Here is a 25,216-nt window from a genome sequence, read left to right on the forward strand (position 1 = left end):
TCCTAAGTGTCAGGGTGCAGTTCTACTTGTTTCTCTCCCATTCTTACACAAACTCTAGTACAAAGTCATTACCTTCTGCAACATTCAAAGTCACAAATTCCATCCTTCAAACTGCTAAGGAATAGATCCAAATAATAGTTCCCCTCATTTGCTTCCTCTGTCTTCTGCAAGAGATTGTTTGCCTGCCAAAATTTTATCAAATGCTTGTTGCCTTTAGTAGAATGTACGTTGGAACTATATTGAGTGGTGTAAATCCCCATCACAATGACACTTTGCCTTAGGGCTGGTTTAGAAGTGTGGATTAGGAAAGCACTGTCCATGCCCTCCCCTCTGGAGCATTACTCTGTTCTGGAGGCTGCTCTTGAATTTGGCCCCTCACATGCATTTCCAGTTCTCCAGCACTTCCAGCCCACCCAGGAGTACCTTCTTTCTTTTCAGTGCTGCTAATACCTAATATGTTTTTCCTTTTTTTATGAAGTAATTCCGTTCTAGGTCTTATCATACCCAATTCCCCAGGTGAAGACTTGAGGCTGCTAGAATAAGCTACAGATAAGACCCATCAGGAGGGTGTGTCCTACTGACCACTCTGCTGAAGGTGACCCTTCATTTCTCTGCTCCTCACTTTTTTTGTGATACTATTCTCTCCTGGAAATTTTCCTCTGCCTCCCTCCCTCTCCCTCTCTCTCCTCCCAAGCCAACTCCTCAGATGTGATACTCTGGAGCAGTCTGTCCCTGACTGTTTTCTCATTAACCTCTACACCCCAGGAAATCTAGCAGGTCCCATGCTGAATTAGTCCACCTGCTTTACATGGGGATCCAAACCATCCCCTGCCACTGCCTATGATCAGGCCGTCACTTCCTCCCACTGCCCCTTAAATGCCTCCATCACCTCCATTCTCACTGTGTGTGTACATGTGCATGTGTGTCTCACACTCTGCCATGTGGAAGCTTTTGTGGTTCTCAAATGTGATGTGCTCTTTTAGAGCTTGGTCCATGAGCAAACACTGTACTCTCACTTGCAATATCTTATTCATATTTCTACTCCCAGGGGCTAGGACAGTGCCTACCACATGGCAGGGACACAGTAAACGATGACAAATGCACACTGGTTTTGCATGGCAAAACATACTACATAGTACTGTCTGACTCCTTTTCCTATGCTCTTAAGTGTCTTAAGACAAATGGAGGAAATTAAAGATCTTCCCAGGAAAAAGAACCAAAGATTCCACCAGAGAAGTCAGAAATGGGACTGTTACAGCTTTAGGGAGAGAGGCCACTCTTTTGAAGGTGTATATAATTTGAGAATAAAACTTAATAATGATATTAGGAAGTCATGAGTCTAAGAGAGAAGCTATGCTATTGTATTTATTACCAACTATATCTGTTACTTGAAAATAAAACTAAATTTCACTGGTGAAAGAATGAGGTGTAAAATTACTTTTCCTTAGGCAGCCCAGTCCTCTCCATCAAATGCTGATACTTCCAGAGAGGAGAGATGGCGAATGCCATTGTGGCTATTGTTCTATTGAAGTGGACGTTTATTTCAAAAAGCCACCATCTGTTTGATTCAGGGTGAGTTCCTCCTAATGGGCACACTGTATGTTGTGTGGCCACCTTTTCCCTGAAACAAGTTAGTTGAGGAGGAGAATGAAAGCCCTGGCTCCAATAATTTGGGAACTTCCATCAGTCGAGCATCGTTTAATTTTGGAATCTTTAGTTGGCTTCAGAACTGTAAACATAAAATGTGGCAAGCTTCCCATTTACAACATTCTAGGCACGGGAATAGGCCCCCTGATTGCCCATGAGGGACAGAAAAAGCAGATGGCAGGTGACTTGGCCCTCGTCACTCAGAAGAGCAGTGGCCATAGGATGAGGGCTCCACTTGAAAGATTTGATTTAGCCTGCTGAGGAAGATACCGGAAAACTCAGGAAGGACAAAGGGGCTGGCCTGAACGGTTACTGAGGGTGCTTTCCAAATACATCCCTATCGTGTTCACTGTTTTTTTCTTGATCATGTACGACAATGCTATTTTTCAGTCTTCTGTGAGCCTTCACCACACAGTTCCAACTGTTTGATCATTTAGCCAAGGGTACCCCAAACAAGAACTCCTTTGATATTGATTCTAAGCTGGATTTACTGCTTAAAAAGGTCCCAGAGAGGCAAATCCATTCCAACAATGTGCCCAGTCCTCTGTTTAGTAAGAACTGGTGTGCTTTCTTGAACGTTACTGAACAAAATTGATACATTACTGCTCACATTTCTACTTCTAGTTAAATATTATATAAAACTGAATCAAAACTGACACTATTTAGGGTGCTTAAGTATCAACCATTATGTGGGGAGAGGATAGGAGATAAGAATAACCATTGCAAACTAATTCCATCGGCTTTTTTCTTCATTTGTCTCAGGTTCAATGCTTGGCTATCTATGGTCAATATAAAAACAAAACAAAACAAGTGCTTCCTCTCTAAAGGACTGAAAGAAGGTCTGAATTAAACAACATGTCCCTTGTTCATAAAATAGTCATTCTGGTACCCGAATGACGTTTGGATGAAATGAGCAGTTTGGTGATGTTCTACTTCACAACTGTAACCTTAATATTAGAAACAAAATGGGGTCACAGGAATGGCCACATAAAATGGCTGGTATTTACAAAGAAATTTCCCGTTCTTTGTCAGCACCCACAACTATATGTAATATCTCAGGGAAACAGATAATAGTAATGCTTTCTCAGAAATCTGTTCTCATAAATGAATTGTGCCTTCTAGGCCCATACATGCAAGCTGCTTCATTCCTTATTGGGTCTTGGTTCATATGCCAATGAAATGTTGCCAAAGGATATACTGCCTGGCTTTAGGAAGGGAATGAAACATAATAAATACCTAGGAACAGAATTTCCCAACTCATACTGGGGGAGGGAGGTGGTCTGAAATGGGTACCAAGGAGGGCTTCATGGACATGTGACCTGAGCATCTGCACAGTGCTTACAACGGGCCCTGCTTCGTTGAATGCTCTGTTGTTGCTCTCCTGAAGTTCTCAATAATTTTATCTTTGATATCGTGTTCTGCACTTGAAGTCTGGTGAGACAATGGAGCATGCTCATGGGCAGAGGAAATACATACAACATATGGTTGTTGGAACCATATGGAACCATAGAACATGCTGGTTCCTTGGACAGCCTTAGCAGTGTCCCAGGCGCAAGACTGTGGTGGAGCCACAATGCCTGGTCAGAGGGACTCAGAGAGGGCACACAGGAAGTGTGTCACCACCAAGACTGAGTAAGTGGGGAGGCTGACTATCTTGAGAGGCCATACTTTCCACCTGAATTGGAACCTGCTTTGAGCACAGAAAATAAGCAGTGTTGTCCTAAGGGACAAGAATAACCAAGAACCCCTACAGATCCTTAGTTGTATTACTGTGTTAGCCAACAATTTACTCCGAAAATGATGACAGAGATGGAAGGGGAAAAACAGAGGGACTCCCAGTTCTTTTTGCTGTCAGTCCTTCCTTACTCACCAGTAAACTGAAGGAAGATGGTTTGTTACATATTGCATGTGAAGAATGAAGTAAAAATAGGTAAGTTAGTTTTGTGCTGCGTTTTCACTGTTCTGTTAAGAGCAAAATATATCCATGTATGAATTACAAAATATGAACTGTGTAATTGTGATTCCATATATGAGCTAAATACTTTTATATTTGCATATTAAACTGGGATTATACAATATAAATACCGATAAATATTAATGCTAATAATTTAAAATTTTAATATTTCTTGACTTCAATTGGCATTAAATAGCAAATAAAAAAACACCATGACAAGTTGAGAGAAAAACTGTGAAGGAATGGAAAAAGCTTTATATTGTAGCATTTTTAAGGCACTTCTCCCTCCCTGCTTTTTGAACGAGGGCCTCTAGATTTTCATTCTCTACTGGGAGCCCTGGGTTATACAGCCAGCACTGGTTTCAGATATGTCCAAAGTATTACTGATCTTCTCAGCCCTAGGGAGGACTTGCAGGGGTTGGGGTGGTTGCCCCTAGTACCGGGCAGACTTGATGCTGTACTAAGATTAGAACTTTCAAGGTGGGCCACGAGGTGACAGAGTTAGGGAAGCTCGGCCTCTTCAGGTATCCCCCAGAAACCACCTCTGCTGGAAGCTTGCCCTTGTGTCTGTCACGGGTACTCTGATGGGCTCAATTATGCATTAGATCCTAAAAAACCTGAGTTTACCACTTGAGAACACTCTGACGTCTGCTCTTGCTAGAGTGCCCTCTTCCTGGAATGCTATTCTCCTCCCTGGGGACTGCTTCCCTGTCATCCCTCCAACCTCAGCCTACATGCTTTCTCTGCAGAGAGCCCTTACCCTGGCCCTGTTTCACTCCCACTCTCTATTTAGTTGCTTTATACAACGGTATTAGTTTGTGCATCTTCTCTGTGAAGTGCATGACAAGAACCCCATCTGCCTTGCTCCTTGTGTATCCCAAGCTCCTGGCACTGGGCTCGGCAGTTCGTGAGTCCACACGGTTAGCTAAATGAGAATACAAAGGGACACTCGCAATTAGGATGTATTAGGTTATTCAGTGTTTTTCAAAATTCAAATCTAAGACTTATCTCAACGAAGCAGTAAATTCCAGAACTCAGCTGCTACACAAATCAGTTCAAACTTTTGCCAAAGCATGTGAGGACCAGGATGTTTTAACAAAATGTTAAGGGAACAGTTAATTATTAATAGCCTCAGCTGACATCTATAGATATTTAAAAAGTTTAAAAATTAGTAACCAGTAATGTTTTAAAGAATAAAAGTACGAAAAACCCTCTTTTTTCTTCTATTTTTCTCAACTATTCTTATTATTATACTTTTGGTTTCTGGCCTGAGTATTAGAACTTTTATAGGCAGAAATTACATAATAGAGTACTTAAGTAATTGCAAAGTTTTCCCTATATCTTTATAAAAATTATATATAGTATTTTATTTCTTAAGTACTTTATTTCAACTGCACAAATTAAATCTTCTCAAACTATAAGATAAAAGAAAAATACTTAAATTTTTAAAATAATGAGCAACATAATAGGTTTTGTTACTTTTCCTGTCTTAACTTCTACCAACTTGTCCTCTGAGATGTCAACCTGGCTATTTTATGAGTTATTGAAGAATACAGTATTTAATAACCCACATTAACATCAGTAGCCCTGGCTGGCATCCACATTTATCTAATGTGATTCCTTGAAAAGTTTTTCAAGTGACACTGAATCCTATCTTTTGAAGTTTTAACAGTATTGTTTTCCTTAAACCTGATTATTCTGATGCTATATTGATTCTTCTTTGAGAAAGCAGTGTTGAACAAAATAACGAAGCATGTATTTTGTAATGAGAAGTTTGATAAGTGGGGAAAGTGGCGTGACAAAAATCACAATGGACTTACATGGAGTGGAATTTTCTTCTTTGCAAATGATTTTTACTTGCTTTGGTCCAAAATACTTGACTGATGAGTGTCCGGCTCATCCTAGTTGACATGCAAGCTGACAAGCCAATTGCTGAATAGGTCTTTCTCATCTCTGCCAAGAACCTCTTTCAAGTGTTTGCGAAATAAAACCCCCCATGCTAAAGGCTGAATCGACACCAGCTATAAGATTAAGTCTAGAGTGCTGTGGATATCACTTCGAAGCATGCCATCTCCCAAACACGCACCACCAGCCTGGACAAAGTGCGAGGGAGCATGCAGAACGGAATAATGCTGCCCTGGCCCCCGGGGAGGGACCAGATGGGACCTAATAGCTCTTTTCTACTACTAATTTCTATGATAATTCCAAGTTGCCACATGGCATATGTATTTTTTTTTAAATCTAAAGACAGAATATCAATCAACACAGTGACCAAGATTTTAATGAAAGGTATTTTTCATGAACTGTACCTATTCACACATGATATTTCTCACCTACCCTCGACCCCCCTTCAGCAACACATCACTAATGGCTGGAATGGGACAAGTATAGAGAGAGTTCAAACACAGTATGTTCATATTCATTGTCAATACCAATTAGAAACAAAGAGATTCTAAGTTTTACTAGGAGGTCAGATGCCTTTTGCATCAATTTTAGGAAGTCACCTTAGTTTCCTTTTGTTATAATCAGACATTATGCCTAGGCATAAATACTATAGCATGCCAACTGATGTCTGAGAAAAAAATTACAATAGTGAAATTTCTCCTGGTTTTAGAGCGATCAAGGGTTGGTGAAGATTTGGGAAAAATTACAAAAGGATTTTTAGCCATTCTCAATGATAAGTCCTCATGCAACTTCACTTTGCCTTTCTCTGTACCCTCAACCAGATGCAATTTCCCCCTCCTCTGACCTTCTAGAAGGCCATTTGTACTTCTCCACTGGTACTTGCCACATTCTTTGATTGATTAGAGTCATTTCATTTGCTGTTGGTTTCGGGTAGGTACTCTGGGTGACCCCGTTACATTTTCCTTGGCATCCTATCTTCTCCACACAATAGACTGTAACCCACAGGGATGGGCAGAGGGGATCCTGACCTCAGGCAAAAACACCCAGAACAGAGGAGCCACTCTTGACAGTCACAGCTTCTTGGCACAAACCTATGTGACTAAATTATGAAAATAAACTCTTCTGGAGGTTGGTGAAGCACAGTGTTATTATATTTAAGATAAATTGACAGACGGTCTGAAGATCATACAATGTCATTTTCAACACACATTAAAAAACTTTCTCTCTTCCCTTTTCAACCCAGGAACTACTTACCTCTCATGAAAAACTGCCAGAAATCAGGATTCCGGGAAGGTTAATAGGTTACATACTCCAAGCAAAAAGATACAAGCTCTGGTAGAGTGGGATGAGGCACTTCACAGCCCTGCTGGCATTGATGCACGTGGCACATATAAGGCTTGGCAATAGCTTTCCACTCACTATGGCTCCATCAAACAGAGGCCCGAAAAATGGAACCTGTTAATTCAAAACAAAAAAACACTTACTTTTCAAAAAACCAGTAAAAGCCAAACCAAAGACCTGAGAACAGCTGGTGGATGTCTTGGACCTGTCATGACCACACAGACTGTCAACCACAAAGAGATGCTGATCTTAGCAGGATACATGTTGAGGGCTTTGGATCAAGCAACACAGGTCTGCTCCACAATACTCCTCCACTATGAACTCTTCAGCAAAACTTCTCATGACAAATTATGACTAAGTTTTTTCCCCCTTGTGTTGCCATTTAGAGAAATAGCATTACTCTTTCTAAATGTCTACATCACGTGGATTATGCACAATACACCGCTGCACCTCATCGCACACCTCTAGCCTTGCATCCTTCTGAAACCAGTGTGGAACTGGCAGTGTTTCTGCATGGAGCCTATTGACTCTTAAAGGAGATAGTGACTATCGCTGGTAACAGCTACAAAGTCCTACTTATAGTCCTCATTCTTAAACCTTCTTTCCTCTGCTTCTAAGATAATTGTGTTATCCTCGTTTCTTTCTACTTCCTTATTAGAGGCTTGGCTTTCTTTCACTGGACCCGCTTTTACAATGTGAGCAACCCACAAGGTTCTGGTGCCTGTGTTTTCTGGATTTCTTTCCTCTCTTCCTCTCTCTCTCTCTCTCTCTTTTTTTTTCCATTAGAAATTCATCAACTCCATTTACCAATATGGAGATTGTCAGCTCCATGAGGTCAAAGACTGGGTCTGCTTTGTAAGTCATGTATTTATTCACTCTCGCTTGTTAATCATTTATTAAAAATATTTATTATGTGACAGACACTGTTCTATTCCCTGGGAACACAGCAGTGAATAATAAAATTCTTCATTTCGTTGAGCTTAGAATTTATTGGAGGTTTGAGAGGATAAAGAGTACATAAAACAGAAAATATAAATATAAAATATATACATAAAATATGTATCCGGTAGTAAAAGAGCTAAAGTGAAAAATAAAGCAGGAAGAGCAATAGGATTCTTTTTGAGGGGGAAGTCCTCCAATTTAAAAGCACATGACTAGGGATGGCTTCAAGGAGAAGATGACATTTCAGTAAAAGCTTGATGGGAGAGCACTCCAGGCTGAGGAACAAGCAAATACATGGCCCTGTGGTGAGAGTGGAATTACTATGGTTAAGAAAAAGCAAGCAAGCCACAGAGGATGTAGCTCAGTGAGCAAGAAAAAGAACAGAAGGAGATAAAGCTGGATAGGTAATAAGAGGGGTCTTATAGGAAATTTTAGAGATTCTGGATTTCTGCTGTGCACAAGATTAAAGCCTTCTGGAGGGTTTAGGGAAGTGGGAGATGTGATCTTATCTTCATTTTATTTATGTATTTAAAATGTTTATTAATCTATTTTGAGAGAGAGAAAGAGAGACAGAGAGAGGGAGAGAGAGAGAGAGAGAAAATCCCAAACAGGCCATGTGCTGTCAGTACAGAGTCCGATGTGGGGCTCAATCTCCATGAATGGTGAGATAATGACCTGAGCTGAAATCAAAAGTTGGATGCCCAACCAACTGAGCCACCCAGGCACCCCTAACCTACATTTTAATGGTATGTTCTGGCTTTTGTGTTGGGAAAATTGCAAGTAGTAGGCATTATGGAGACCAGCTAGGGAACTAGTGAAGAATCTAGGCGAGAGATGATGATGGCTTAGAACAGAATGGTGGCAGAAGTGGGGAGAAGTGGTTGGTTTCCAGAAATAGTTTGAAGGGAGATAGGATTTGCTGAGGATTACTAATGAAGTGGGAGAGAAAAAGAGGCATCAAAAATGATGCCATGGTTTATGCCTGGCAATAGGAAAGTTGGAGCCACCTTTTCCTGAAATGGAGAGGACCAAAAGGGAGGGTCACTGTTTCAACTTTAAACATGCTAAGTTTGAGATGACTATTAGATATCCAGAGGTGATATATGGAGATGGCAGCAGATATATCAGGCTGGAAGTCAAGGGAGAAGCCCAGATTGGAGATTTTTAAGAGTTATTTATTTATAGATGGTATTTACAGCCATGAGATTGGATGATCAGATGAGTAAGAAAAAAGGTTCAAGGACTAATCCTGTGGCCCTCCAATGTTTAGAGGTTGAAGACATGAGGAAGAATTATCAAAGAAGATTGAGAAGCAGTTGCTGGAGATGGTGGAGAGAAACCTCCAATGAGTAGCACTGTGCCTGGCACATGGTTGGGATGCAAATACTGGCTGAATGGGTGAAACTGTTATTTTAAATAATTTAAATTATTTAACAAATACAGGTCTCCAGAATAGGTCTTTTAACTTGTGTCGAAGACTATTTACTTGTGGAATACCTTTTCTGTGGTTGGCACTGGGAGAGGGGCTGGGGAAAATGGAAGACTCTTTGCTCAAAGGAGAGGACATGTGAAGCTGACATAAGAAAACTGTGAACTAACATCCCTCAACAAAGATGTAAAAATAATTTACAAATTCTCAGCAAATTAAATACAGCAATATATATAAAAGACACTGTATCTTGACCAAGTAGTATTTTCCATAAAAAGCCAAGATTGGTTAAACAATGATAAATCCATTAATACAATTTACTACATTAATAAAATAAGGAAGAAAAACTGTATGACCTTCTTGATACATACAGAAAAAACATACATAGAATCAACTCTCATTCATGATTAAAAAAAATTCCCAAAAAACTGGGAATAGAAGAGAACTTTCTCAATTTGATGAAATCTTAAAGGAAAAAAAACCTGTAACATAAATGATGGTGAAATATTAAATGTTTCCCACCTAAGATCTGAAAAGGCAAGGATGTCTGTCACATATTCTATTCAACATTTTTGAAAGTCCTAGTTATTACAATAAAGAAAATAAGAGAAAGAAAGGAAGAAAAAAAAGGAACCTAAAGATTAGAAAGAAGTAAAGTTATTTATTTAGATAACATGATTATGAACATGAGAAATCCAAAGGAATTTAACTAGAACAACTGGATTTTGAAAGGTCACAGTATATAATATACCCTCCAAATCAATTATACTTCTGAATGTTAGCCACCAACAATTGGAAAATGACTTGAAAAAAGTGTTTATTTATTTTTGAGAGAGAGAGAGAGAGAACCCAAGTGGGGGAGGTGCAGAAAGAGAGGAAGACACATAATCTGAAGCAGGCTCCAGGCTCTGAGCTGTTAGCACAGTCTGACGCAGGGCTCAAACTCACAAACTGTGAGATCATGACCTGAGCTGAAGTCGGATGCTTAACTAAGCCACCCAGGTGCCCCAGAAAAAGACTTTTAAAAATAATAACAGCATCAAAACCATAAGATAACTAAGAATAAATTTGATAAAAGATATATATATTATCAAACATTGATAAATTAAAGACAAAGACAACCTAAAAGATGGAAAGATGTACAATGTTCATGGATTGGAAGTTTCCACACTGTTAAGATGTCAAGTCTGCTGAAAGAGAGCAATAGATACAGCACAAAGCAAATAAAAATCTTGGCAAGCTATTTTTATAGACATAGATAAGCTGATTCTAAATTCATATTAAAGTGGAAAAACTTAAGTTAGCCAAGACAGTAAGATTTATATTACCTAATTTCAGGGCATACTATAAAATTATCCTAATTAATATATAATAACATTGGCACTAGGAAAGACAAATATATCAGCAGAACATAATGCAGGGCCCAAGAATTGATCCAACTGATTTGCAATAAAAGCAGCACATCAATTTTATATGGAAAGGGAAGTCTGTTTCAAAAAAGGTCCTAAAACAAGCAGATAGTCATATCTAACCTTGACTTCTACCTCATATCACACACAAACATTTAGATGGATTATATATCAAAACAGTAAAGCTGAGACTACAAAGTTTCTAGAAGAAAATATATGCGAAAATCTTCACAATCTTGGGTCAGGCAAGGGTTTCTTAGGGTATAAAAGGTGCCAATCATAAAAGAAAAAAAAATTGGACTTAATAAAAATGTAAAACATTCTGCTCATAATGAAAGTGAAAAGGCAAGTCACATATATTCACTAAACCGGACATACCCTCAGTGTTCATCAACAGGAGAATGAATGAAAAATTTGTGGTATATTCAACTAATAGAAAATTCCACAGTAATGAAATGAACAAACCACAACTACATGTAACATCATGGGAATGACCCAAATATTATGCTGAGTGAAAGAAACAAAGAAGAAACAAAGACACAAAGAAGTTCACATAATGTAATTCCATCTATAGTCCAAAAACAGGTATAACCAATCAATGGTGACAGAAGTCAAAATAGAAAAGTGGCTACCTTTTTGAGAGATTAGTGATTGGGATGGAGTGTAGGGAGATTTCTGATGGCTGGCAATATCCTATGTTTACATCTGGGAAGCATTAAATAATGTGCTTTGAAAACATCAAGTTGTACACTTATAATTTGTACCCTTTTCTTTATTAATGCTATATTAAAAATATTTTGTAAAAAACAAGCAAGTATATAGAAAGTTTGAACAACACAATAACAAACTCATCCTCATGGATACATACAAAATATTTCACCCAACAATTGTAGAAGACACATCCATTTCAAGCATGCACAGAACAGTTTTAAAAACTGACCATATTCTAGGCCAATGATCCACAAATACAGACTATGGTGCCTATTTCCAAGCCTGGTGCCTTTTCTGTAAGGCCTACAAGCTAAAAATGGTTTTTCCTTTTTTCAACGGTTGAAAAAGATATTTTGTGACATGTAATAATTATATGAAATTCAAAATCAGCCAAGAATAAAATTGTACTGGAACAGAACCACAGTCCTTCACTTACATATTGCCTATACTTGTTTTCACACTGCAATGGCAGAGTTGAATAGCTGTCACAGATACTCTGTGGGCCACAAAGCCTAAAAGATTTACCACCTGATCCTTTATAGGAAAACTTTGCTGAGCCCTGTTCTAGGTCGTAAAGCAAGTCTCAATTTCAAGGGACTGAAATCATACAATCTATATTCTGTTCCCAAAGACACATTAAGTTAAAAAAAATTGCAACACAAGAATACCCAGCACAAACATCTATGTTTAGAAATTAAGAAACATACTTTTTTTAAAAAAAATTTTTTTTACATTTATTCATTTTTGAGAGACACAGAGCACAAGTGGGGGAGGGACAGAGAGAGAGGTAGACACAGAATCTGAAGCACGTTCTAGGCTCTGAGCTGTCAGCACAGAGACCGACGTGAGGCTCGAACCCATGAACTGCGAGATCGTGACCTGAGCCGAAGTCGGACGCTTAACTGACTGAGCTACCCAGGCGCCCTGAAATGTATTTCTAAATAACTCAGGAGTCAACAAAAATACTAACTTAAAAGTATGTCAAGTTAAATAATCATGAAAATAGTAGATATTAGATGTTGAAGCAGTAACGACAGGGAATATGTGGGATTAAATGCTCATATGAGCGAGGAATAAAAACTGAAACTTAATGAGATGGGCACCCAGCTCAAGAAATATTTAAATCCAAGAGAATAATTCAAAAGAAACTGGAAGGGAAGAAATAATAAAGACAGAAGTAGGCTTAAATGAAATAGAAATAAACACACAACAGAGAGAATAACCAGGATCAAAAGCTGGCTCTTTGGAAAAAGGCTAATACAATTAATAATCAGAACCATAACCTGGCATTTCATCCATCACGCATGTATGTCCACAACAAACTAAAGTTTCTGACTCACAACAGCCCTCTCCCAGCATGATGACCAGAGCCTGAGATTAGTAAGATTTCCTCACCAGTTGCAAGTTAGGAGATGCCTGTGGAGTCCCGATCACATCTGGGAGAGGCAGCACAAACCTAGAAAGTGTAGCCCATGTGGTTTTCTCCTTAACAGGCCTGCGTCCAGGCCCAGAACCACCCAGGTTCTCTCAGCCAGATATCATGAAAGTGGAGAAAGCTTTTTTTGTGGAGAAGTGACGTCACTGAAGTTCATCCTGAAATACTGCTTAGCGTGCCAGCACGAGGAGGTATCCAGCTGCTGCAGCCAGGGCAAAGGAGAATCTTTGGGACACAGAAAATGAGCTGGAATCTCCAGTTGATTTGTGGGAATTAATATCTCACAGACTCAGTCCAGACATCTTGATGTTCCAAAACAAGGTAGTGAACAATTGAGCTCTCTTCAAGTTCCTCGTGGATAACTCTAGCTTCCAGAACTGCAACACTGCCACGTGCAGATCTACAGAGATCCAGGCCACACTGGGAGCTATACGTGCAGAGTATGGGTGGCTTGACTTGCCCAGTTTGGTCAGTTATACAACCCGTTTTGAAAACTGGGGGCTTGTGTTAATAACAAAAATATGGCCATGATTTTTGCACCCAGCTTTTTGGCACTGCTTTTATTAGGCAAGAGGAGGGTGACAATGCACAGGGTCAGCTTCGAGTTTCTGCTGGACTCCACACATATGCCTGTAAAGTGTACACAGGATGTGTACACAGAACCACAAAAATGTGAACAGCCTTCATTAATGAGCATCCACATACAGGTGTGAAAACGAACACCTTTCTGGGCTCAAAGACGTCGAGACAACCAGGAGTCAAATTCTGGACTTGGTTTGGCTGCCAAGAAACCAAGTCTCCTTGGTAACTTACTACACTTACACATATGGACATATTCAGAGCCCAGGAGAGGCATGGTATGTCCTACTCCCCTCACAGAGTGGCTGACACATTCAAATGCTATATTAATCCCTGAAGTGGCTTGCAAATACTACTATCTTAATGACAGACAAGGTAGGAAAACCGTATAATATTGAGATAAGGGTAAAAACTTTAAGAGAAGTATAAGCTATGTTTCTGAGAAAGAGACTGTTTATTTCCATATATTTTAATCTTTATATTATACAAATACATTTTCTAAATAATAGAAGATAGTTTTGGGGGAAAATGGATTATAGGACTCCAAACTCTTGCCTGAAAAATTTGAAGAATATATAGAATCTTTCTGGGTCAAAAGGGAAGAGATTTCAGATTTCCTGTTTACTAGTTATGTATTTGCCTGCTTTGATCAAAGCCCCAGTAAGGCTGTAGTGGAATACAGAGGTAAATAAGTCAGAACTCTTAAGCATAAACAGTTCATAGGGGAGATAAAATTATACATTCAAGAAGGCCAATAAAGGAAAAGGAAAAAAAAAAAAAGCTTTAGGATGGGTACAGATACAATGTTCTGGAACAGCAGAAAGTCCTCTTCTAGCTGAGAGATGCCACAGAAGCCATAGTGTGGGAGGTGGTCATGACTGTGGGTATTGGCAGAGATGTGTGAAAGGAGAGGGACACTCAGACAAATGGTAGAAAGCAGAGCCAAAAGGGTGAGGGGGCACTGGCTCCCTTTGCTAAGGTGGTGTCCCCACAATGTATGCTGGGAGGTGCTAATCTGGCCGAGCATTAGTTGGTGTTAGATGCATTATAGGGAAGTAAAGACAAAGACTGTGGCTGGATGAGGCAAACGGCTGCACACAGAGGTGGAGGGACTTTCTGTATCCCAGTGGGAAGTCAGAGGCAGGGCCGCTAAAGGGAGAAAGGCAGGAGAGGAGGCTGGAAAGTGCACTTGAGGACTGGGAAGACCTACAACAGGTATCTAGGGGAATGTGTGGAGCATCAGTCCCACTCAGAGAGAAATGAAAAGACTCAAGAATAGCCATGGGGCTAAGCTGACCAGTGCTGGCTTTCCATGTCATAGCATGGCGTGGCCAAGGATATTCCTCTGGAGAAGCTCGACTCCAGTTACTCCAAAGCCAAAAGTGCCCGTCAGTAAGGGATTCTCCTGTCAAGAATTGATCTGTACAAGACCCATGGAACCACAGAGCACATGAGAGGGCTTAGAATTGAACACATTTTACTTTTTATAAAATTTTAATAAAGTTTTCAGTCTATGGACTCAGTCTTTCTGGTGAATAACATAACTGCTATTGTTTTTGCCAGTGGGAAAGTTATTGTACTTCAATGCAATTTTTTAACCAATCTATCTGTCACTGATGCTGACATCTGAAGCATAACTTTATGGGTCCAAATATACTCTTTCAGTCCATAAGTTCATACTATAGGATTGTGAACTTCCCAGAGGGAGAAACTGTAGCAGGTCCTGGAATCCTTGATGGCAGAGGTAGAAGAGCCCTTAAAGATCATCTGTTGTTCCCTTAGAACAGATGAGGAAAGGGGAAGGCATGACCGTGTCCTCTGCGAACGTGTAACTCTATAAGGGCAATCCTCTCTGAGGAGGGACCAGCTGGAAAATGGCTCATTGGACTTGGACAGGTTTCTTGAAAGAAAAGCAAAAACAGACTTACACTCTATTTTGCAGAGCCTGGGGTAGACACAGAAAAAGAACTTCCAAATAGGGAGAAAGTCCCCTTAGGGAACAATCATGGCATATCTATGAATGTCTTTTATAGTAGGTTGATTCATTAACTGGGCCTAAAACTTCTCCTTTGATGCCTTTGGAATCTATGATTTTTAGTAACTGGAGATTAAAGTAATATACATAATTAACTGATCTATTTTGGAATTAATTAAGAGGTTATATCAAGACAGAATAACAAATGAATCATAGAACAAGAGGTTAAAGAGCCCAGGAATATTTGATTTTTAATGATAAGCCCAATGGCTGGGGCTACTGTTATTAAACTCCCTCTTCTGGGCCAGGTTATGAGCTCAGTGCTCAATGTGTGTGTGTGTGTGTGTGTGTGTGTGTGTGTGTGTGTGTGTGTGTACGTATGTATAAAGTATATAATTCCTGCCACAATTCCATGAGGCTGACACTTTGTCCCTGTTTTACAGAAAAAAAAATGTGGTTAGACTGCCTGCCTTTCTAAGCTCATCAAGGTCAGCATCCTCACCATGGGGCCATGGAAGCTCTCAGCTCCCCCAGCCTTCCTCTCCCCATCCCAGGGCCAGTAGATAGCTTTCCTCACTCATGAAGCTCATGTCCTGTGTAAGGACTTTGTTCTTTCTGTCCTCTTTGGTTGATGCTCCTGCTCCATTCAGGGTCATCTCTTGGGGAACTTAAACATCACCCCCTAGAGGAACTTTCTCTGCCCACTTGTAATGCCCCTCTTCATCCCTGATAATTTTCTTGCTCTGAAGACAGGGTTTGTCTGGCATTAACACAGTTAGTCCTGATCTGGGTTAGTGTGGGGTATCTTTCTCCATCCCTTTACTTTTAATCTGTGTCTTTATAATTTAATGTGGGTTTCTTGTAGACAACATAGAGTTGGGTCTTGTTGTTTTTGTTTTAATCCACTCTGACAGTCTTTTTTCTTTTAATTGGTACATTTAGACTCTTGATATGTAAAGTGATGACTGATATAGTTAGATGAATATCTACCATATTTGTTATTGTATTTCACTTGCTCCTCTTGTTGTTTTCTACTCTTTTTCTGCTTTCTCTGACTTTATTGAGCATTTTATATAATTCCAGTTTTTCTCTTAGCATATCTATGATACCCTTTTTTTAAAAAACTTTTTTCAGTGATTGTTCTTGAGTTTGACATATACACTTACAACTAATCCAGGTCCTCTTTCATAGCACTATCCTGCTTCACGGGCAGTACAAGTACTTTACAACAGAGCATTGCCAATTCTTCCCTTCCATCCTCATAACTGTCACTGTCATTCATTACTTATCCAATCACTGAATACATAGTTGCTATTTTTATTTGGAACAGTTATCTGTTAGATCAATTAGGAATAAGAAACATGAAAGATTTCATTTAGCTTCATTTATTTCTTCCCTAACGCTCTTCCTTTTTAAAGTAGATCTCTGTTTCTGATCTGCATAATTTTCCTTCTTGATGAGTTTAACTTTTTTTTGTAAGGCAGGTCTATTGGCCACAAGTTTCCTAAGTTTTGTCTGAGAAAGTCTTTATTTTTTCTTTCACTTTTGAAGGACACAGAATCCTAGGCTAGCAGGTTTCTTTCTCACAACAATTTAAATGTTTTAATCCATTTGCTTCTTTCTTATATGATTTCTGAAGAGAGGTCCACTGTAATATTTGGGCTTGCTCCTCTACAGTTATGTTTTAACTCTGGTTTCTTTCAAGATTTTCCCTTTGTTTTTGATTTTTGGTAGTACCTTAGTCTGGGCTGCTATAACAACGTATCATACACTGGGTGGTTTATAAACAACAGAAATTAGTTTCTCACAATTCTGGAGGCTGGGAAGTCCAAGATTAAGATGTCAGGAGACTTGGTGTCTGGTGAGAGCCTGCTTCCTGCTTCACAGATGGCTGTCTCTGTGTCCTCACATGGAGGAAGTGGTAAGGGAATGCTCTGGAGTATCTTTTAAGACTGATCTCATTCCTGAGGGCTTCACCCTGATGACCTAATCACCTCCCAAAGGCCCCATCTCCAAATACCATCACACTTGGGGGTTGAGTTTCAAAAAATGAATTCTAGAGGGGCACAAATATTCAATTTATAACATACAGTACAAATATGATATACCTAGGTATAGATATTTTAGTATTTACCCTACTTGGTATTTATTCCCTATGTTTTCTGCATCTGTGGTTTGGTATCTGTCATTAATTTGAAAAATTCTCATGTATATTAAAATATATTATATAAAGTATATTTACTTATAAATTCAAATATTTCTTCTCTACCATTCTCTTCCTCTTGGTATTCCCATTAGGTGTATATTACACCTTTTATAATTGGCCCACAGGTCTTCAATGTTTTGCTCAGCTTTTTTTTTTTTATCCTTTTTCCTTTTGTAGTTCAGTTTCAAGGTTTCTACTGACTTATGTTTAAGCTCACAGTTCCTTTCCTCAGCTGTCCAGTTGACTGATGAGCATTCTTCATTTCTGTGTTTTTCTCTTCTAGCATTTCAACTCTTTCTTAGAGTTTCTATATCTCTGCTACATTGGTCATCTCTTCTTGCATGCTGTCCACTTTTTCTATTATAAGCCCTGACACAGTAATCATAGTTATTTTAAATTCCTGGTCTGATAATTTCAAAATCTCTGCCAAATCTGAGTCTGATTCTGATGCTTGCAAGCTCTGTCTCTTGAAGCTGGGTTTGTTTGTTTGTTTTTGACTTTTAGTATGCCTTGTAATTTTTTTTTTTTTGTGGGAAGCTAAATAGAATATACCATGTAAGAGGAACTGAAGTAAATCAGCCTTTAGTGTGACACTTTATGTTTGTCTGTCTCAGAGTTAGGCTGTCTTTATTGTCTGCTGAAGCTGCAGATGATGGTGTCAAAGGCTAAAATCTCCTTGTATGCCCGTGTTTTTGTTTCCCCTGTCCCTCTTAAACAAGGTCTTAGATGTGCGGTTCTTTCAGGTGTTAGTGTACAAATGTCCTTTTGATGTAGTGATAAGGTGTGGGGGAGAAGTGTCCCACAGACCTATGATCAGGTCTCAGTCTCTCAGTGAGCCTGTGTCTCTGGGCTGGGACCTTCACAAGTGCTTCCCACTCCCTGCCAAACACACATACTTCCTCCTTATGTGAGACAGCAAAGCCAGAGGGAGCTTGAGTTGGTTCTGGTAAAACCCCAGTAGGTAAGGCTCTGGTAAAACACTTCCTCTTGAGGACAGATCTCATTCAGAAGAACAGAATGCTCTAGGTGTATTTCAAAATGGCTTCTTTCCCTCCCTCTACTGAAGCATGATGGGTTTTTCCTCATCATGTGAGAAAAGTGGTAGGTTTCGTGAGAAAGTGGTAGGACTCCTAGAGGGAAAACATACAAAAGTGTGGGGGTCTCCCAAAGACCAGGCCCCTCTTGACTCTAACTCTCAAATTTGTGTACGTGGAGCCTCCAGCAATCGGTAAACTAGAGCTGACATTTTCCTATCTTGTCATTGATTCCCCAGGGGTTTCTGTTCCTGGCCTTCTGCTATGGCAAGTTGTGACTCTCTGTCACTACAATTTTGGGAGCAGTGATTTTCCTTGTGACTTCAATTCTCTGATGCAACAAAGAAGAGTTGTTGATTTTCAGTTTGTTCAGCTTTTCTCATGTTGTTAGAATGGGAGTGATGACTTCTAAGTTCCCTACATGCTGGATTGGAAACTAGAATTCACCCTACATGAATTAAAGCAGCTGCCTTCTGGTCCATCCTATCACTCTGTTTTATCTTCTTTATAACACCAAAGCTCCTATCTGAAAGTCTCTAATTGAACCGTTTACTTACTTACTTGTTGGCTGTCTCCCTTACTAAAACTGGGATTCCGGGAGTATGAGATTGCCAGCCCTTGACACAGTATCTGGCATGAAGCAGCCTTAATAGATACGCTGCCTGAATGACTGACAGAAGGCGTCCAGATCCTGAGGCTCTGACCACTGGCCATTAACCAAGTCTGTTGTCCCCGCTGTACATTTCTAGAACAAGGTCACATTGTGACTGGCTATCATTTGCTTCATGGAGATGCCTGAAAGGCCAGGATGAAAGGGCTATGGTGTGGTCTTAGGTCTTGAGCAGGCTTCTGCTGCTACACCTCTTCTTCCATTTAGTGGGTCTGAGAAAAGGCTCCACAGTTAAAACACAGAGATGTAAAAACTGCAAAGATTGGCTAAACCTATTTTGAGATCAGCACCTAGAAACAGAGGAAGAGTCACACCTGAGGAGACTCAGACAGGAACAAAGAAGGATGAAACTATTAGTTTTACTAATTATAACAAATGAGTGTCTCTCCTCAGTACTTGCAGGGTTAGGGGAAGTGGGCATCTTTATTCCAAAGAGGAAAATCAAGGAGCTATTTGCAGTCTAAAATTATTCAGTGTTGCCCAGTCCAGGTGACAATTATAACAAATAAAAAAATAAGAAAGAATAACCCTTCCTATTTTTAGTAACACCACACTTAAAAGAATTTTAAATATATTCCTTAGATAATAAGTGCAATTCTTTTTTTTTTTAATTTTTTTTAATGTTTATTTATTTTTGAGACAGAGAGAGACAGAGCTTGAGCAGGGGAGGGGCAGAGAGAGAGGGAGACACAGAATCTGAAATAGGCTCCAGGCTCTGAGCTGTCAGCACAGAGCCCGACGCGGGGCTCGAACTCACGAACTGTGAGATCATGACCTGAGCCGAAGTTGGACGCTTAACTGACTGAGCCACCCAGGCGCCCCAATAAGTGCAATTCTTCCTACGATTTATGCTAAAAGCAGTCCATAATCAGTGACACGCAGTTGTAATGGAAGTATGTATGAAGAAACCCAGACAACAAAACCCCCTACAACAACAAACAACAAGCTAATGAAGGACAGCACAGAAAATAAGCCTTTCAGGGTAAGTTCTTGGATTCCAGGGGCAGTGGCCTTGTTTCCTTCTCACAGAGGAGTTCTGTGTGCTTGTGACACCCTGACCAAAAGATGGGGAGAACACGTCTGGTCTCTTATCCAGAAGGCCCTTCCTACAGAGGCAGCTCAGAGGTCTTGGTTTCTGACACAAAACTGGCTCTACCATTTGCCACTCAGTGTATGTTCACGTAAGCTGGCTCTGGCTGCCGAGGGAGGGAGGATAAGGATAAGGCAAAGGAGAGAGAGAGACGTATATATCAAAGGACAACTGAAAAAAAAAAGGGAAAACAATGCCAACTTTTGAGAGAAATCAATGCAGAAAGAATTCTCAATAGCCAAATTGTTGTAAAGGATAAAACAGGAGCTCAGAGTTAATAATAGGCTATAGATTTTTTTTCCATCTGTATTGAGGCTTATCATATAAATAAATGTTCTTTATTATTCTTTGGCAACTGCTTGTGGGTGACTCAGATAGTCTTTCAAAAACCGGACAAAAGAAATAATATAAATCCCTTGTATCCAGGGAATTCCTCTAATTAGGAGTGACAATGAAGTAGAGAAGAAATTTGTTTTTGATATAACATCTGCAAATGACAGCTGCCTTTCCCCAAGTTCCCAATGTCATTCCTTTACTAAGAAAGCCCCAATAACAATTAACAATAAATTACCAAAACAGAATCTATTGCAGTAACCCATTTAATAGCGTATCTTAGGGGTGCCTGGCTGGCTCAGTCAGTAGAACATGTGATGTTTGATCTCGGGGTTGTAAGTTCAAGCCCCATGTAGGGTGTAGAGATTACGTAAAAAAATAAAATCTTAAAAAAAAAATAATGTATTTCAGGAAATTCTGGTTATTCAGTGTTTTCAGTTATCTTTTTATTTATTTATTTATTTTGAGGGAGACAGAGACAGCATAAGTGGGGGAGAGGCAGAGAGAGACGGGAAAAGAGAGAATCCTAAGCAGGCTCCACAGTGCCAACACTGGGCCGAATGCGGGGCTCGAACCCATGAAGCTGCAAGATTACGACCTGAGCTGAAACCAAGAGTCAGATGCTTAACTGACTGGGCTACCCAGGTGCCCCTCAGTTTTCTTTCAAAATAAATGCTTCTTCACATATTAGGAAGTTAACAAGTTATTTTCCCTGAGAATTTCCCAGAGTGTTTTAAAGGATATGACTTAATCTCAAAAAGGTTATTTGGTTGGGGTTGAGACAAATATTTAAGAAAATTACACATATGAAATAAAAAGAAATTTCCATAACCGTGTTGCAGTGAAACATAGTCCATACATAATGAAGCCACACTAGTAAAAGATTTCCTTTCAAACACAGGTGCAAATACTGGCAATTCTTGACCTTGCATCTGCAAATGCCCTTATGATTTCTGGTGGATCAACCTTAACCAGCATTTCTAGGCACTGGCTCCAGGTGAAGGTCCTGGGCTAGCTGCCTTCCTAAAGAGGGATGCGCACACGCATGCACATGTGCATACAGTCACACACTCCCAGTAGCTGCTGAGCCTGCAAGGAAGCCAAATACCACCTTGACAGCAACGTGGTGAATTGGGGCAGCTTGGGGAAAGGACAGGCATCTGGGAACAGGATGATCCAACAGGGCCCATCATCTTAAAGGGGCACTTAAAATCCCTAAAAAGGACTGCAGAGAGACCTCTGTCCCCAGTGAGTGTTACAGCTGAGGAAATAAAAGTCCAAAGAAATTAAGAGACCTGCCCAAGACACCCCACCCACTTGTGGCAGCACAGGAACTGGAACCCTGGCCCCCTACCCGGTCTCCTAGCATTCTTTCCTGCCTATACTGCTCAGAAGTGACTGAATCATCCATTTTTCTCCCACGTCCAAATATACCAGGGCCAAGAAAGTAGAGGTTGGAGGACATTAACACGTCTTCTCATTTACAAAACCGACATTCTGGCTGAGGTGATGAAGAGGACCCTTGGCTTCACCAAAGCTGCCTCTTGTCTTAACTGCTCCTGGTCAAGGCTGCTTCAGCACATCCGCCCTCTGGCCAGTCGCTAGCCAGTCACTAATGTGCCTGGAGGTAAACATGACAGAAACACTGAAACCTACCTTCACAAATTCATAAAGGCAAAAATGTTTTGAGCATCAAAATTATTTTCAGTTACTGAAAAAGAAAAGCAACACGGGTCGTCACTGCAATATGGAAGCTTTATGAACCCCTTTTTTACAGAACACTTTTAGGCACTCATGTTCTGCTCTATATGCAAATCTTCCCTGACTTAGTAATAAAAGTAGAAGTAAAAAAAAAGCCCAATCTGATAGCAGCACATTTCTTTTCTGTGACCAAAGACTACTGTGTCAATGTTTATAGAGGTGAACTTACTTTGAAAGTAATTTAGCAATGAAATCATGTGGCTAAACACACTGATATTTATTTATTTATTTATTTATTTATTTATTTATTTAAGTTCAATGAAAAGCTCAAGAAGTGAGTGGCCTCTCAGATGCAAGGGTTTTCTGTGCTCACACAAGCACACCCACATTTCTTCAACATACCATTTCGCAAGTGCTGTGTATTATTAAGAGGAGGCGGATTCTGCCAGGCACATAATTTGTATATTTAAGGGAGGTGTATGGAATGAAAAAGAGAAATATGTTAAATTTCAAAGGACTTGGAAGCAATGCTGCCTGTGAGCTTGTATTACAAATAGCCCTACATTATTACATACGCTATTAATGAGGCTGAGTGAATGAAAGTACAATTTGAATATGCATGACTCTACCCAATGAGCAGGACTTTTGTGTACTGATGAGGTTTTTTTTTCCCCCCTCCTAAAAAAGGATTAAAATTATTCTTAGAGAAGTATGGCTGCCCAGAGACCAGTAAAATAAATGGACTTAGACCAGAGTCATACTATATTCAGCTGAAATATACAGGTGCTAAAAGAAATGCCTTTGACTCTACCTACAATTTTTGAAACTTGTGCATAATCCTGTCCTCCTCCAAAAGCATATTCCTCAATTTCAAGTGGCTGCATCAATACAATTTTTAAACAAAAATAACAATTTTGGTGGAGACCCGTAAAAGTAGGCAAGGTTAAATAAACCTTTTGAGTACAAAGCCTTTACTTCCACAGTGAGGAGCACTAGTTAAAAGACTGGGGAATGGGTAAATTATTGCACCAAATGGCTGAGAATTAATCTCTGCTGACTAGCTGTAATCTAACGAGGCGTCTGTGTCCCAGGGAGCCCGCAGCATGTCCCTGGCGGTATGTGCAGTGTGTCGAGTCTGCGTGGCACCCTTTGTCCTCGCTCACAGGCGGCCTTTCCCCTCATTGTCCATAATATCCTCATGCATCTGGGACGCGTGGAATGCATTCATACTAACAGACTTACCATTGTTTTCTCTCAGAAGCTTTGTTGAGCAAAGACTGCATCACGGTTACTGATAATTATATTGCTTAATTAATCAAGACAAAAAAAATTTGCAAATCATTGCCTGGTTGCCAAGCAGGGAGATAAAAAATGACAACAATACAAGCTGAAGCAATATAACAAAAGTAACAGCTATCTGATCAGAAATTCTTATATAATGAAGCTATTAATGCTAAATCGGTTAATGTTAACATTGCTCCAGGTGTCTCTACTTAGATGCAAACAAAAAGGCTAACATTATGGATATAAAAGGCCAAATGTTGCCATGGATTCTGTAACCTGATAGAGAGGACAGCCTTTTCATTTGATTAGGGAATGCAATTTAAATACCAGGGACTGAAGCCAAACAAACAGACTTTGCCTCCACAAGCCTCTTGCATTCACCCTGGGGTCAGTGGTTGGTGAACAAAAGGTCAGCCACACTTGCCCTGGAAATGTCTGGATTAATTTTATTACATTGTAATGGTTTGTACTTTAAATGTGGGGATAACGCTAAATTTTCAGTTGGCCATTATTCTCTTCTTCCCTTTAGGCTTTTTGAATTGAAATATTAAGACAGCGATTTGCTCAATTCATCTTGTCAAAATTTATGACCAAATTTATAAAACTTACATTCTCTAAAGAAATTTTAAAAAGGTATGTTAGTACTTGTTTTCATGTGTTAAAAATTTAATACCTTTTTAAAAATCACTTTCAAAGAAAATTTAAAGTGTCACTCTTCACACTATAAAATGAATTGAAATACCTTTTATATTTCTTTATTTACTACAAAAATAAAGGAGATGTTTTTAGGATGCTAAATGATGTTTTACAGGGCCATGTTGAAAATGAACTAATGAAGCCAGTTAATCCATACTAAATATTAAAGAACCACATTTTCCCGATTTGGAAGCTATAGGACACTGAATCTAATATTAATGTTTTCTGCTGAAAACGTTAGTGTTCTTCCTGGACAGACACAAATGTTATTAGCACTCAGAGCCATTTTCTTACACGAGAGTGAAAACTTCACACACACAAAAACGTGAATCAAATATAACACCAAGGGGTCAGTTAAGTGTCTGACTCTTGATTTCAGCTCAGGATATAATCTCATGGTTTGTGGGATCAAGCCCCACGTCAGGCTCCGTGCTGAAAGCATGGAGCCTGCTTGGGATTCTCTCTGTATCCCATTCTCTGCCCCTCCTATGCACGCATGTGTCCAGTCTCCCTCTCTGAAATAAATAAACAATAAAAAAAAAAAAAGAAAGATAACACCAATATTTACTATGAAGAACTTGAGGCATCTTCACTCCCTGAATAGAAAAGAGGATTTTCTTTATGTCAGGCACCTCACCGGCCAGAGTGAGACTTTCCTAAATTCAGAAGGTAACCCACACTGTGTCTAGACTGAGAAATGATGAGCATGTTACACTTGGGATTCATTATTTACTCTCTTTTCATGGTAGTGACTGTAATAGAAAAATAACAGCAGTAATAGTAATAATATCCAACAGCTTTTACTCTGAGCCAGCTACGGTTTGAAGCACCTTTCATTTCTTAGCTCTTTAATGCTTACAGCTTTAACACCAAAG

The 25,216-nt window shown here is 39.6% G+C and overlaps 1 protein-coding gene across 7 annotated transcripts in view; it reads right to left on the minus strand.

Annotated features, from left to right (window-relative positions):
* The window catches only part of RALGAPA2 (Ral GTPase activating protein catalytic subunit alpha 2), a 312,686-nt gene that overhangs the window by 76,054 nt on the left and 211,416 nt on the right, over window positions 1-25,216 (minus strand). For all 7 annotated transcript variants that reach the window (XM_027069474.2, XM_053200306.1, XM_027069476.2 and 4 more), the window contains one exon: window positions 6,834-6,961. In XM_027069474.2, the coding sequence (XP_026925275.1) occupies window positions 6,834-6,961 (128 nt within the window). The remainder of the gene's footprint in view (window positions 1-6,833; window positions 6,962-25,216) is intronic.

The sequence above is a fragment of the Acinonyx jubatus genome, chromosome A3 (genome assembly GCF_027475565.1).
Source record: "Acinonyx jubatus isolate Ajub_Pintada_27869175 chromosome A3, VMU_Ajub_asm_v1.0, whole genome shotgun sequence".
Classification (NCBI taxonomy): domain Eukaryota; kingdom Metazoa; phylum Chordata; class Mammalia; order Carnivora; family Felidae; genus Acinonyx; species Acinonyx jubatus.